At 47.4% G+C, this 16,582-nt stretch overlaps 1 protein-coding gene across 1 annotated transcript; it reads right to left on the bottom strand.

Moving 5' to 3' along the window:
• Nucleotides 1-1,349: 1,349 nt before the first annotated feature.
• On the bottom strand, nt 1,350-9,500 carry LOC123410989. Its single transcript, XM_045103909.1, has 4 exons — nt 9,231-9,500; nt 8,907-9,092; nt 1,986-2,345; nt 1,350-1,700 (listed from the first exon to the last, which is right to left on the bottom strand). The coding sequence occupies exons 1-3, from the start codon at nt 9,345-9,347 to the stop codon at nt 2,013-2,015; spliced, it is 636 nt and encodes a 211-aa protein (XP_044959844.1). The 5' UTR covers nt 9,348-9,500; the 3' UTR covers nt 1,350-1,700; nt 1,986-2,012.
• Nucleotides 9,501-16,582: the final 7,082 nt, after the last annotated feature.

Here is a 16,582-nt window from a genome sequence, read left to right on the forward strand (position 1 = left end):
GGCCGCCACCCTCCTCTCCTTGGTCGCTAACTCTTGGCTCCTTGCCACCCTCCTCTCCTCGTTTGCTTCCTTTTTGCCTTTACAATAGCCTTCATAGCACTCTTTATCTCTTCATCTCCTACTTTTTTCTTCTTATCTTTTGCCTCTCATCGAAGTTGGATGTGTCCATGAAGGACAAATACTTCTCTCATTCCAATAATCTTGCTTGCTCCTCCATGGTCATTTTTCTCTCCTCCAATGCCACTTTCCTTTCTTCGGCCGCCACCCTCCTCTCCTTGGTCGCTGAGTCTTAGCTCCTTGCCACCCTCCTCTCCTCGTTTGCTTCCTTTCTGCCTTCACAATAGCCTTCATAGCACTCTTCATCTCTTCATCTCCTCCTTCTTTATTCTTATCTTTTGCCTCTCATCGAAGTTGGATGTGTCCATGAAGAACAAGTACTTCTCCCATTCCAATAATCTTGCTTGCTCATCAATGATCTTTTTTTCTCCTCCAATGCCACTTTCCTCTCCTCGGCCGCCACCCTCCTCTCCTTGGTCGTTGACTCTTGGCTACTTGCCACCCTCCTCTCCTCGTTTGCTTCCTTTCTGCCTTCACAATAGCCTTCATGGAACTCTTTATCTCTGCATCTCCTTTCTTCTTCTTATCTTTTCCTAGTTTCTCTCCTTCTAGTATTTTTTGCCTTTGAGTAGACAACCGAGTTTGATGTAGGGTTTCTCTTGCCGCCATCACTTAATGCCTCATTGACATCCTCATCAAATCAATAGTTGCATTGTTCGTTTGGAGGCGGAGGTCCGTGGCACGGCCGCCAGCGGCACGACGCCACCCTGCGCGCTCGTCCGGGGAGGCATGAAGAGCCCGCAAGTGAGGTCGTTGTTTGGAGCCGCAGCGACGCCGGCGACGGCGGTTAAGCCCGCACTAGGGTCTGTAATGGCGGCAGCAGCGACAGACAGGCCACGCATGTATGGGGGGTTAGGGGTATGTCGTCAGAGCGTCCGTCCATGGCTGAAGGTCGGCGGCAGCGGCGTGAGGCAGCGCAAAAGTAGGCACGGGCGAAGAGTTCATCTACGGTTGCTTGCTTCGCGCGTGATTTCATCTACGCTTGCTTGCTTCGCGCGTGATTTCTTTGCGGTAGCGGTCGTCAAAAAAGCAACGTGCGATGCAGTTTTAGTTCTATAGCGTGCGGGTGATTTGTACGCATTTGTTGGAGCTACCAGTGGCATGAGCACTTAAATTCTGTTTTTTTAGGCACACGGCTTATTTAGCGGCCTCAGTTGGAGATGCTCTTACGGGTCTAGTATTCTTAGTACTCCATTGAGTAATGCATGGCTAAACGTTTTCGAGCATAAATATACCATAAACCACATAGATTCAGACATATTCAGCCAGGCCATGCCAAGAAGGCCGTGATTCTTATACAAACGTCGACGGCCAAGCCACACAGGCTAGCACATCCTGTCAGTACCTAAACATAATCAACACCCATATATATTGTTCTTACGTAATTCAAGGGAGCAGCACCGGTCCGTCATCCAAAGAGTCTGCTCCAGAGCCCATGGTTTACTTATATATTACAGCCACCGTGTCATTCAAATTTAGTTCTTCATACTAACAAATATACTTGGTACTAGCAATATATTGATACGGCAAATTAGTCCAGTTCTCCTGCTTCCTTTCGCCGTGGATCAGCCCCCTCTCTCTCTCTGCCACAGCAAGAGAATTGCTGGTTAGCATTTCCAACAGAGGAGTTTTCCAGAACATAACTTCAAACTCATGTGAATGTCATACAAGCTTTGATTTCACCGTCTAATAATCTGAATAGTGATACTTTTGTGTTCTTAACCAAGGAAGCATAAATCCTAGTGTCTTTATTCGATAAAAAACATGAGAATAAAAACTAACTTACTCTGGCTACGCATAGAAATCTGGCTACTAATAGTACCAACTTAAAAGATAGCAAAGAAAGATTGGATGACAAAAAGCAGCACCTGTTAAGTGGCTTCACTTGCACCCATCTACATGGCTGGGACATGCGCCTGGTTCCGTTGACGTGCAAGATATTCTTCATAGTCTGAATCGCTCTCAGATTCAGAGATCCATCCATAGCAGGGACGCCTTGTGCGACTAGTTCCTGCAGATGACGGATGTGTCGGCCCAGCTCTGCAAGCAGGTGGATCCATGTTCATGGGGATCACTTCCCCTGCTTGCTCAACGGCTAACACAGTCTTAGAAGGTTCCCCTGCTTGCTCAACGGCTAACACAGTCTTAGAAGGTTGTGCCTCACTGTCAACCATCACAATGGGCATGGCATTTTCTGAAGGTGGCTCCATCATTGCTGCTTCCTGTTGCTGCATTACCAATACCAACCAAATCCCACGTAAGAATTGGACAACATGCATCAGCTTTGTTGGTGGAGGAGAAAAGAAACCACAACTAAACATTGATAGCCCAAGGTATTAGTTTAGAGGTAAATCCAATTTGTCACAAGTAACAGGAGTTTGTGCACCCTAAATGTTTTCTTCCTACACAAAGTACTGATGGCCAACATGTTCACTTGTACTAGAAAACCATGTGAACAATACTACATACTGCAATGCTAAAAATGTACAATACCATTGGTCAATTATGTCAGCATAAAGGAAACAAAGGAGATATCAACTGGCTCGCTTCTTTCAGCTAGCAGTGTTGAATGTTGTCATTCGTATGAATAAAAACTGTTTATGTTTAAGAGCACATAACATATCTTACACGAGACCAACAAAGCAAGTAAGTACTGCAGTAATCTTGAAAAAATTAAGGAGACTAAGAAAGAATGCCGCACAAATCTAGGTGAAGGAATCAACAAGAAAAACATCAATCGATAATCCATCATAAATCTGTAAGATCAAGTAACCATATACTCAAGCACATCCAGCCGTCGCACGAATCTCGCATGGCCACTCCCGACTTCCTGCTACTGTCGTCTATCAGCGGTGAGGGCAGTGTCGCTTCCGCCATGCTCCTGCTCAACGGTGCTGGGGAAGACGGCATGAAGACTCTACCGCCGCTCATCCCTGCCCCGGGGGAGCCTGTGGTGAGGAGGGACGACAACACAGCAGTCCGTCTTCACTAATGCCATGAGCGTGTTAACCATAGGGCCGGCGCCCATGGACTTCGACCCTTAGCTCTCCCCTGTCCCTCTCAGGGTCAGGGAAGGGGCGCTCAAGGAGCCGGTTTCTGGTCAGATCCGGTAGGATTAGGCATGGGGGGGCCAACGTGCGTTGAGCTCTCGGTGGGGTGCACCACAGCAGCAAGGTGCTGGCCTTTCACGCGGTTCATGGCTTGGTAGTGGTCATTCAGATCTGGTCGGTCGGGTGGTGGTGACTGCAGGCTGTGCTGCAGCTACCTCCTATGACTCCATGACAGCTGTTGTCACCAAAAGATCTTCGGGAGTCGTCGTCTCTCAAGATTCAGTGGTTGACTTCGGCGATGAGAAGCAAATTGTGGATGAGGGCTTGATGCAAAGGGATGGTTGTGGAGCAGCGGTTGTCGCAGTGCATGTAGCTGCTAGGATTGCGGAAAAGTGGTGGCAAAAACACTTGAGTGACTTCGATGGTGGTGCTACTCGAGCACCCGGTCTCAAGCTCCGTGGCGAAAGCCTAGGTGTGACCTGAGCTTGTTATACCTGGCAATGACGATGTTTTTTTACATCGTTACCTTGTTGAAGGCATTGCTCGAATATGCACAAATTGATTCTTCAAGGTGAAAACTTAGATTCGGGCCTTGGTGGTTGGATCTAGTGACAACGACGCTTGATTGTTGCTTCCTTCTTGAAGGCGTTGCTGTTGAAGAAGCTCATCATCCTTGTGGTGTCATGAGATGGTTGGTGCAGATATGGTCATTACTGTAGTCTGCCGATCGTGTATTTGATTGCTTTTGAGCTTTTTTTTCTTTTTTCCTCGCCTCCGCATAGCTTTGGTCTTATATGACTTTGCTAGTTGTTGGTGTGTGTTGATTATGGTTGTGTGCATCCTAGTTATGTAGAGGCCGGGTGTGTGCTTATTGTGTTAGGTATCCTCTTGATGCACCATTATGAGTCAATAGAATCCACCCTTTGTTGAAAAAGGAGGCGGTGGGGGGGGGGGGGGGGGGGCTACGACAACAACAACCTGTTTTCCTCTCCTCCGGTGTTCATGCCGCAGAAGGAAGTGATAGAGGCTCTGCGGCTTGCTGCAGCAAGCGTTTCACGGAGCAGGGAGAAGGCCAGCACGTTGAAGATGGCTGAGAGGGCCATGCAGAGGAGGGGCAAAGAGGTGGAGGGGCTGGGAGAAGGGCAGCAGGACAAAAAGCGCAGGAACAGCCGTGTTACCCAGGCCCAGGAAGCCCAGCCTCCGCCGCATGTTGGAGATCTGCTGTTCCTCGGTAAAGAATGCACCTTCACTGATGAGGAACTGCTTCAGTTTTCCAATGCCGCATCACAGTTCAATGATGTTCCTGGGTTCTGTGGGGAAGTGCTAGTCCTGTCAGAGTGATTGATCCCCGTCATGGTTGCATGGGTCTACTGTTGCTTTTGCTCTTCGTCAAGTTGCAGTTTATCAGTTGTTGTTCGAGTCCGTTCTATGAACTCTGTCGTCATGATCCACATCATTTGCTGCTCCTGTGTGTTTATTAATGTCGAACAAATTCAGTTCTATCTGTTTTTGTTGTTGGAATGTCAGGGGGCTGGGTGATGAAGATAAATGCAAACTGATCCGAGACACTGTCGCGTCTTAGAAATTTGATGTCATTTTCTTCCAAGAAACCAAACTGAATTATCTCAGATTTTAAAAGAGCAGCTTCTTGCCCTGCCGCCACCTCTCTTCTATCCATCAGGATGCGCTGGGATCCACATTTAAGGAGATCTGTCACAGTACTTGTTTCAGCTACATTGAACTTTCAGTTCTGGGTTACGAATGTTTATGAGCCAACCTCTGCTACTGAACATGGAAATTTCTCACTGAATAACTGATCTCAAACCGTTGATCGCTGGTCCTTGGGTTGTTGCAGGAGATTTTAACTGTGTGGGAAGTCAATCTGATAGGAACAATGGCAGAACATCCTTGTCGGAAATGATACAGTTTAGGCATATGCAACTTCAGGATGTACCCCGACGGGCATTCCCTGGGCCGGGCCAGGTTCAGGGCCGGGCTTGAGAAAGCCCGAACTGAAAAACTCAGGCCCGAGCCCGGCCCGGCCTGACCGTCAGGCCTAATAAATCGGGCCTGAACCCGGCCTGAGCCAGGAAAAGCTTGACAAAGCCCGGTCGGCCCGGCCCAACCACGGCTAAAAATTAGTTTATTTGCAAGCCTGAGCCCGTCCTGGTCTGCCCGTCGGGCTCACTTTCCAAGCCCGAGCCCAGCCCAATGGCATGATCAGGCCCGGCCGGCCCAAGATTTTTGGGCCGGTTCGGGTCATGTCGGGCCGTCTGGGCCAGGCCGGGCCGGGCCATCCAGGCCGGGCTGCCCATGCCCAGGTCTAGGTCCAACAATGCAGACTCCTCCAATTTTGACTAAAATTGACAGGGTTTTTATGAGTGCAGATTGGGACTTATCCATGTCTGATTCTTTGTTCTACAGCTTGCAGTGAGTGACTTCAGATCACATCCCTCTCATTTTTGAAACCACTACCTCCAGTCCTACCACACGGCTGTTTAGATATGATGCTGCAGCGATCTGCGATCCTATACTACAAGTTGAAAAGGCTCAGGCATTGCATCACCAACTGGAAAAAAAACTTTGAAACCGGACAAAGCTCTCCTAGCATCGTGCAAATTCACATTGGCTTTCATGGAGTTAGACTGAATTAGAGATCCTTTTCAGGGATATGGTGAAAAGAAATACATAAGCTATCATTCCTTCCATCGCTCTGGTAGTTAGGCAATGAGGAAAAAATGATTGGTGTTTCCTGGGAGATGAGGATGCAAGATTTTACCACTCCATAGCACCCACTCGCTTATGAAAAAATAATACTAAAAACACTGAGAATGATGGTGTCCCAAATTACACTCATGCTGCAAAAGAGGGTTACTAACTGACTTTTACAGGGATTTGATGGGAACACAAGTGGCCACAGCGAATGATATAGATCTCAAACTTCTGTACCCCCGGGCTGTCCATTTATGCTCTCTCTTCAAACAATTCTTTGACAGGGATCTGCAGCTAGAAAGAATCAACAGATCCTATATGGTTATGCTTCAGAAAAAAGAAAATAGCTGCTCTCCCGGTAACTTCAGGCCTGTTTCGCTTAACTGTCCTGTTAATTGTTAAATTGATCACAGAAGTTTTGGCTGCTAGACTTCAGGCTTTTATTGCACTGCTAGTGGATGATCAATCTGGCTTCGTCAAAACCAGATGCATTGCTGATAATTTCATGTATGCAATGGATTTTGTTCAAACTTGCAGATTAAGAAAGAGAAAAGCTATGGTTCTGAAGTTAGATTTCACATAAGCTTTTGACTTGGTATCATGAGATTGTCTGTTCTCTACTTTGAAAAACTAGAGGATTTACTGATACATGGATTATGTGGATTGAGTCCCTTTTGACTACTGCTTAGACTGCTATTTTATTGAATGGGAAACCAGGCAAATGGATTAATATCAGACACGGACTGCGCCAAGGAGTCCCTCTCTCACCACTTTTGTTCATTGTAGTGGTTGACATACTGCAGCAAGTCATCAAAAAAATTGTGTCTGAAGGGAAACTTCAACATCCAGTGCATAGCGGACGGCTAAAGCATACTGATAATGTCAAAAGAGACCGGGGTAGACCAAAATTGACATGGGAAGAGTCCGTAAAGAGAGATCTGAAGGATTGGAGCATCACCAAAGAACTAGTCATGGATAGGGGTGCGTGGAAGCTTGCTATCCATGTGTCAAAACCATGAGTTGGTCGCGAGATCTTATGGGTTTCACCTCAACTTGTTTGGGACTAAAGGCTTTGTTGTTGTTGTTGTTGGGAAACTTCAACATCCAGTCGTCAGCACGATGCCATGCCATGTCCTTCAGTATGCGGACGACACTTTAATTATTTTGGAGGGGGGTGTTGATCAGGCTAAGCTCCTTAAGGAAATTCTAAATGCCTTTGCTAACACAACAGGGCTTAGAATCAACTTTTTCAAATCCACTTTCGTCCCCATCAACCTTACCATAACCAACGAGGAAGCTGCTAACATTTCTCGAGTGTTGGGCTGCCTGATAGAACTCTTTCCCCAATATTACTTGGGGATGTTCCTATCAGACTCCAATTTGCCACGTGAGGCATTCCTTCCAGTGATCTCTGTGGTCGCCAAATATTTGACAGGGTTCTCCTTGGGTTTCCCCTCAAAGGGAGGTCACCTAACGCTTACAAATCAGTTCTGTCAGCTATCCCTGCTTATCTTATGCCATGCATCAATTGCTTCAATGGGTGGTTGATGAGATTGACAGACTAAGGAGATCGTTTCTTTGGAATACACTCCGTGGAGCTGATTGCTTGGTCTGTTTCTTTGGAATACACTCCATGGAGCTGATTGCTTGGTCGCTTGGGACCAAGTCTGTCGATACATTCAAGGAGTAGGACTTGGAATAAAAAATTAAGTACTCCAAATGATTGTCTTCTAATGGAATTGGTTCACCGCCTCATTAGTGCGCCAAACACTCCGTGGGCAAGATGGGTCAGAACAAGTCATTTCAATAACAAGGATACAGCTGATCGATGGGCTACTAACGGCCCCTTTTATATCCAATTCCTTGCCATCTACTCTCACGCGCTCAGGCCTAACATTTCTGTTGCGGATTGTAGGAGGCGGAGAATGGATAATTCACACTCGACATATCACGCCTGATCGGGCGGACAACAAAATCCATTCACTTGCACTCTTCCTCAACTCAGTATGTCTCCAAGAGGGGTCTCTGGACAAGCGAGCCCTTCGTATGAATCACTCAGTACCCTTCTCTGTTGGAAACTGCTACGAGCTCATGAATTTTGGAGGGTTTAAAAAGCTAGCTTGCAGTAAAATTTGAGATGTTCGGCACCAAAAAAAAATGCAAAATCTTTGCCTGGTTACTCGTCCAACACAGGATTGAAATTAGGGTGGTTCTGAAAAACAAGGAATCATCGACAATGGCAACTGCTCATTTCGCTGCAGCAAACGTGAAACAGTGTCTCAGCTGGCTCTGGAATGCAGCAGAAGGAAACGTATTTGGGAACTCCTCGGCGTCCGAATGAGTGATGTGGATCAACCGGCAGACATTTTTACTGACGGAGGAAAGTTCATATCTGTAATCTGAAGACAAGCGAAGATCTTGGGAGCTGATTGCAATCGCTGTAATTTGGTCTATCTTGCTAGCAAGGAATCGAAGGGTCTTCAGGTAGTTGCAAAACAATGCATGGCCATGGTTAAACTCTAGGCGAGCAGGGTTAAAAAAAAGAGCAACTTATGTCCATTCGCAAATGTATTTGCGGGCTGGCCAAGCTAGTCACCTTTTTCTTTACCCTTTGTTCTCCTATTCCGCACTCCTATGTCTGTTTTCACCCATCTCCCTCCCTTTCTCTCCTGTTATGTACCCTGGTTTGTTGTAAGAACTATTGCCCCGGTAAGCATTTCGCGTATTGTACGGTTTGTACCTCATAATGTTATCGTCGATGTATTAGGACCAACCTTTCTCTCAAACCAAATTCCTTAAGGCACACAAGACGAGTTTCATAGACAAAAAAGATGAGAAATTACTGCATCTGACAGGTATTATTGAGCAAAGTTCTACTTTTTTGGCTTGGGATGGCAGTTACCAACAAAAGGCAACACAGCCGTATGCACGTTGGTCTGTAGACTGAAGCAGAGTAATATAGGAATGTCACACGCAGAGTAATCAGGTCAAAGTATGAGACATGGAGAAGCACAAGAGCGAGCTCACCTGAGCTTCATCATCATCATGATCATCATCGCCACCACCATCCCCATCCTCCTCCTGCTGCTGCGGCGGCGGCACGGCCTGCAGCTGCAGCTTGTCCTGCTCCTCCTGCATCTCAAAGAGCGCTTCTTGCACCACATGGTAGCAGCTGTCCTCCAGGAACGGCCACCCATCCTTCCCGTACACATCCTGGAGCAGCAGCAGCACAGGGACGCGCCCGAATTAACCACGGCCGTACAATGCAGTCGCGACCTAGCGCCGGTCGACTCCCGGATCGGCCTACGAAGCCGCGGGAGGAAAGCGGGGGAAGAGGAGAGGGAGACGAACCCTGAGCAGCCTGTTGACGACGCTGCGGACGTCGGCGCTGCGGTACCCCATGATGGCGAAGTGGTCGATCGCGGCGTCCATCCGCTTCTCCCCGCCCCTCGACCGCCGCCGGGACATCGCCGGAGGGCGTGGACGGAGGCCGCCTCGCTCGTCTCTTGCGGGAGGGAGGGGAGGAATGGCGGCCGCCGGCGGCGAGCTAGGGCTTCGGCCTTGCTCGATTGGGGAGTGGAGTTGAGTGGAGCGGAGGAGTGTGCGATGGAGTGAGTGTGGCCCGATCTGCTTGGGTCCGTGACGGCCAAAGCCGCCGAGCCAAGGCCTACTGACCCAGCCCAAACGAACCACAAGGTTTTTTTTTTTCTTCTTCTGAACCAACCACAAGTTGCCTACAAGAGATCCTTCACAGCTCAAAAAAAAAAAAATACAAAAGCTCCTTCAATTCAATGGAAGTATTTTTACAGGAATTTTGAAGGATTAGAATCCTAGGGATTTTCTTTTCTATCTTGGTTGCTTGACTCATTGGTCTATAACACATTTCATAGTAATTCAACCTCTTGAAGAATCATGTTTTTTTTCCGCAATGATGTACCAATCAAGACATTGTATTATAAATAAACGTATATTTTCATATTCCTATGTTTTAAACAGTACTGCAAAGCGGCGATGCCCTTAGGATGTGTTTGGTTCATGATATAGCATACTTCCTCCGTCCACGAATAAGTGTACTTCTAGATTCTGTCCTAAATGAAAGTTTAAAAACTTGAACAGTTTTATAGGAAAAAGTAGCATCATTTATGACACTAAATTAATATCAGTAGATCCGTTTTGAAATGTACTTTCATAATATATCAATTTGACGTCATATATGTTTCTATTTTATTTATGTCAGTTGGTTAAAATTTTATAATTTTGGTTTGAGACAAAAGCTAGATATGCACTTATTCGTGGACACAGAGGGCACGCTATCAATTGTTTCCAACTATTGACTGGTCAGATAGCATAGCGCATTCATGAAAGGTACGACATCGAGACACATCCAAGGAACCAGACCTAAGCACTAGTAAAAAACATGACTTTGGTGTTGGAATTATGACCTAGAGGCAATAATAAAATAGTTATTATTATATTTCCTGTTTCAAGATAATCATTTATTATCCATGCTATAATTGTATCGAATGGAAACACAAATGCATGTGTAGATATATAGACAAAACAATTTCCCTAGTAAGCCTCCAGTTGACTAGCTCGTTGATAAAAAATGGTTAAGGTTTCCTAGCCATAGACAAGTGTTGTGAGTTCATAACGGGATTACATCATTAAGGAATGATGTGATGGACAAGACCCAAACTATAAACGTAGCATGTGATCGTGTTATTTTGTTGCTATTGTTTTCTGCATGTCAAGTATACGTTCCTATGACCATGAGATCATGTAACTCACTGACACTGAAGGAATGTCTTGCGTGTATCAAATGTCGCAACGTTACTGGGTGACTATAAATGTGTTCTACAAGTATCTCCGAAGGTGTCCTTTGAGTTAGTATGGATCAAGACTGGGATTTGTCACTCCGTATGACGGAAAGGTATCTCGGGGCCCACTGGGTAATACAACATCACAAACAAGCCTTGCAACAATATAGCTAAAGAGTTGGCCACGGGATCTTGTATTACGAAAAGATTAAAGAGACTTGTCGGTAACGAGATTGAAATAGGTATACAGATACTGACGTCGGATCTCAGGCAAGTAACATACCAAAGGACAAAGGGAACATTATACGGGATTAACTAAATCCTTGACATAGAGGTTCAACTGATAAGATCTTCATAGAATATGTAGGAGCCAATATGGGCATCCAGGTCCTGCTATTGGTTATTGACCGGAGAGTGTCTCAGGTCAAGTTTGCATAGTTCTCGAACCCATAGGGTCTGCACACTTAAGGTTCGGTGACGTTTCGGTACAGTTGAATTATTGATGTTGGTAACCCAATGTTGTTCGGAGTCCCGGATGAGATCTCGTACGTCACGAAGGTTTCCGGAATGGTCCGAAAACGAAGATTGATATATAGGAACGTTCCATTTGGCTTCGGGAAAGATTTTGGGCATTACCGATAAAGTACCGGGAGTGACAAATGGGTTCCGGGGTTTTACCGGGAGGGGCCACCCACCCGGGAGAGGACCTAATTGGCCCATGGGTGTGACGCCCTCGGTTTATTCGCACGCTAATCATACACGCAAATGCGTACGATCAAACCCAAGGACTCACGGGGAGATATCACAACACAACTCTAGACACAAATAAAATAACATCAGCTTCATATTACAAGCCAGGGGCCTCGAGGGCTAGAATACGAAAGCTCGATAAACACACGAGTCAGCGGAAGCAACAATATCTGAGTACAGACATAAAACATGGGGTGCCTTAGAGAAGGCTAGCACAAAGATACAACGATCGAACGAGGCGAGGCCTCCTGCCTGGGAACCTCCTAACTACTCCTGATCATCAGCGGCCTCCACGTAGTAGTAGGCACCGTCGGGGTAGCAGTCGTCGGTGGCGGGGACCTCCATCTCCTGGGCTTCATCATCTGGTCGCAGCAAACGGATCAAGGGGACAAGGGGGAAGCAAAGCAGCGGTGAGTACTCATCCAAAGTACTCGCAAGTCTTACATCAGAACTATTCTAATTATGCACCAGTATCAAAGAAGGGGGTTATATGTGGACTGACTGCAGCAATGCGAGAATAGAGAGAGAAGGCCTAGTCCTATCGAAGACTAGCATCTTCAGGGTCTTGCAGCAATAGACGAGAGTAGAACAGTGGTAACACATTAATAGTCATATTGTTGCAGCAATATTAAAGTGAGGTCACGCCTAAAGATCCTCGCTCGACTCCCTGCGAGGAAGCAATCCCGAGGCAAACTAATTCCAGTTAAGTAACAATTGTAGTTGTATAAGATCGGGGCACAACTCCAAGTCGTCCTGTAACCGTGGACACGGCTATCCGAATAGTTAATTTTCATCCCTGCAGGGGTGCACCACATGTCCCGTCACGCTCGATAACACTCTGGCCGGACATACTTTTCTGGGTCCTGCCCGGCCTCGGAATATCGACACGTCGCAGCCCCACCTAAGACTAATCAGAGAGGCCAGCCCGCCGGTCTAAATCCTAAGCACAAAGGGTTCATGGGCCCAGTTCCCCTTCACGCTCCTACACGTGGCGTGGGCGGCCGACGTCAGTCCTAGCATCCCTTAATCACAAGCGCGATGCATCTCGGGACCACTCGGGCGCGCGCCGCTACACTGCTGGCATCTGAAAAGCTTCGGCTGATACCGCGACGCCGAGTACCCATAATTCTTCCCGCGTAGCCGGTTAGTGCGAAAAGGTCTCCGACCAACCCAGATCAAATACCCAAATCCATTAGCATTTTAATTAGGCCAGCAACACAGTCTCGCGGGAATCCACCCGTCTTACAACTAATCACCAATGATCCCAGTAACATGGTCGAGTAACTATGTGGTTGTAACATCGGGGGAATCCGAGGTATCACCCTCGTTGGATCCCGAACGATGTACCCGTCAAGGTGGGCTTAGAGGAATCACCCTCGGGGGTCCCACACTTGCGGGGTTGCACGACAGGGGCGTCATCGGGAATGGTGAAAGAGGAATCACCCTCGATAACCACGACCGACTAGCTATACTACAGAGATATCATCAGGAGTACTTAGCGAGGTGTCACCCTCGGTACCCGATAGTATCGCTGTAGCGTCGTACAACGAAGGGGGGTGAATGTGTTGTGTCGGGTCTGGCTCGTCGATCAAAGATCGAGATTTGAAAACAAGCGGGGCAACTGAGCTACGGGGTCAGAGGGGATGACTGCTCCACCTATACTAAGCATATTAAAGGTACAGGACTGAAAGTAGCAGTTCATCAAAAACAGGCTATGCATCAGATATAGGAGCTAACTACAACAGTAGCAAAATACTAATGCAAGCAGTAGGAAGAAAGACATAGGCGATATAGGAATGATCAAGGGGGGGGGGTTTGCTTGCCTTGCTGCTCTGCGGCAAAGGACTGATCGGCAGGGTCGTAGATGTATCCGGCAGCAGCGTCAGTCTCGGGGTCTACCGGTAAGAAGAGGGGGAAGAAACAATAAATAATAGCACCGATGCAACACAAAGCATGACATGAAAAGATGCAGGCTAGACATGAGCTAACGCAGGAACATCCGTCATAGACGGGTCGGAAGAATATCTGACGATATTTTCCGGGTCTCGGGCTACTACCGGTTATACTGGAAACGATGGAAAAGTTCCATGTTTGCTATGCTAGGGACGCGTGACAGACGAACGGACCGCGTATCCGGGTTCGTCTCGCTTTGCTGATCAACTTTCATGTTGAAAATATTTTGATCTGACTTACGGATTATTTAATATTAATTTTCAAAATTTTATTAATTATTTAAGAATTAAAAACAGATTTAAATGATTTAATAAAATCCTATTATGACATCATCGCGATGTCATGCTGACATCACATTTGACTGGTCAACTGACCAGCGGGTCCCGAACGTCATAGGCACAAGTTTTATTTAAGATTAAATATTATTTAATCAGATTAGTTTAGTGGGGGACCCGCGTGTCATACTCTAATTATGTTAATTAATTACTTTAACTAATATATCTATTTATTTATTTAATAAAAACATTATTTTTCTAATTTATATCAACTATCGCTTGGGGCCTCCCTGTCATAGACCCGGGTGCATTGGCCCCACCGGTAAGTGACCCTAGGCCATTTACACATTTTAATCACAAATAAATAACCATACAAATGTCGTATCTCTCCACATGCCTATATACGCAAACACATACATAATACGGGTATCGAATACATACATACATACATACGGAATACAACATTTGATTTTATTTCTTTTCTCTCAAAAGCTCTCAACACTCATCTCTCTCTCTCTGCTAACAGAGAGACATAGAACTCACTTTGCTCCAACTCCACCTAGAAGAACCTAAACTTCAAATCCTCCTACCGGAGTCCACCGTCGACGGATCGAGGCCCCGTTTGCCGGAACGGAAACGGGACGTCGAGGAGAACGACAAGGTGGGAGGAGCCCGAGGAGGGGCTCACCGACGGTGACGTGACGGCCCGGTGAAGCCGGAGTTCGCACGAAGGTGACGGTGGAGACGGCGTGGAGGCGGTGACGGTGACGGTGACGATGGTGGTGACGCGCCGGCGAGGAAGAGGCGTAGGGGAGGCCCGGTGGGGGAGGAGCTCGCCGGCGTGGTGAAGGGGCCGAGGGAGGCCGGCCGAGGTGGAGGCCGAGGCAGCCGGGGCCCCCTGCCGGGGGGGTGGAGGCCGAGGGGCGGGCGGCTCGCCGGCCGGGAGGATGAGGGGCCGCCGGAGAGGAGGATGAGGGGAGGGGTCGCCGCGGGAGGGAGGGGCCGTGAGGTGGGGGGCCGCCGGGAGAGGAGGGTCGGTGGAGGGAGGAGGCCGGCGGGGGAGCTCGCCGGCGGGGGCAGGGGAGGCCGCCGGCCGGGGAGGGAGAGGGGCGAGGTGGAGGCGATCTAGGGGAGAGGAGGAGGCGACGTGGGATGGAGATGGGGGGCTCGGCAACGTGGGGGAGGAGGGAGTCACGGGAGGGTGAGAGGTCGTGGGGGGCAGGAGGCGCGGGGGGGGGGGGGGGGGGGCTGGCGTCGTGGGGTGGGGCCCCCCACGAGGGGGGGGGGCTGGCGGCGGCGGTGGGAGTAGCGAGGGAGGGGCTCGCCTCTCGCTAGGGTTTGGCGGGAGGGGGCGCGGGAGGTGGCCGGCTGGGCCTTGAGCCCAGTTGGGCCAGGGGGGTTGTTTCCTTTTTTTTTTGATTTGTTTTATTTTGTTTTCTCTTTTTTTTTATTATTATTATTACTTCTTCTAATCCCTTTTATTATTCTATTCTTATTTATTTTCTTTCTTTCAGTTTTCTTTTCTTTCTTTTATCATTATTATTTCTTTAATACTTTCCTATTTATTTTATTATTCGATTTTTCTTTTTAAATACTTTCTTTTAATATACTTTCTTTTACAATTTATTATACATACTTTTAATCATCTCTTTCATATACATATTTTTTTAATACTTGCAATGAACTCATATCGTACTCTTCGTTTGTCTTCAATTTTTGAATCCGGACAAAACTCGAATCAACGCGGGTCTGAGATGGGAATTCGATGACGTGGCATCATTAGCGGGTGATAACTGTAGCTTAATTACAATCACTACTGTAGCAAAAGTCGAGGATGTCACAATTCTCCCCTACTAACAAGAATTCTCGTCCCGAGAATTAAGAGGTAGAGGGAAAGAGCCCGGGGTATTCATCACGAAGATGATCCTCGCGTTCCCAAGTGGCTTCATCTTCAGAGTGATTTGACCACTGCACCTTAAGGAACTTGGTGACCTTACGACGAGTCTTACGTTCATCTTGATCGAGAATGCGGACTGGATGCTCTTTATAAGAGAGGTCTTGTTGTAGCTCAAGCATATCGTGATCCACTGCTCGAATAGGGTCCTTGAAGCAGCGACGGAGCTGAGAAACATGGAAGACATCGTGAACCTGAGAAAGGTTCGCCGGCAGTTCCAATTGATAAGCCACTCTTCCACGCCTTTCGAGAACAGTGAAAGGACCAATATAACGAGGAGCTAACTTGCCCTTGATTCCGAAACGGTGTGCACCTCTCATTGGTGTGACACGAAGATAAGCCTTTTCGCCAGGTTGATAGACAATATCTTGATGATGACGGTCATACTGACTCTTCTGACGAGACTGAGCAGCCTTCAGATTCTCATGAATAATGCGGACTTGATCTTCGGCATGTTGAATAATATCCAGACCGAAGAGTGACCGTTCTCCAGTTTCTGACCAATTCAGAGGAGTCCGACACCTTCGCCCATACAATACTTCGAAAGGGGCCATCTTCAGACTAGCTTGATAGCTATTGTTGTAAGAGAACTCGGCATACGGGAGAGATTCCTCCCATTTCTTACCGAAAGAAATGACACAAGCTCGAAGCATGTCCTCGAGAATTTGGTTGACTCGTTCAACTTGTCCCTGGGATTGAGGATGAAATGCAGTGCTGAAGGACAGATGAGTCCCCATAGCCTTCTGAAAACTTTCCCAGAATTTTGAAGTGAACAAGCTGCCACGGTCCGAACTGATTACCAACGGAATACCGTGAAGTGAAACAACTCTTGACATATAAAGATCTGCCAGTTGACTAGCATTAATCGTTTCTTTGACGGCCAGGAAATGTGCAACTTTGGACAGTCGATCAATGACGACAAGAATAGCATCATTACCTTTCTGAGACCTGGGA

This window comes from Hordeum vulgare, chromosome 7H (genome assembly GCF_904849725.1).
Source record: "Hordeum vulgare subsp. vulgare chromosome 7H, MorexV3_pseudomolecules_assembly, whole genome shotgun sequence".
NCBI classification, from domain to species: Eukaryota; Viridiplantae; Streptophyta; class Magnoliopsida; order Poales; family Poaceae; genus Hordeum; species Hordeum vulgare.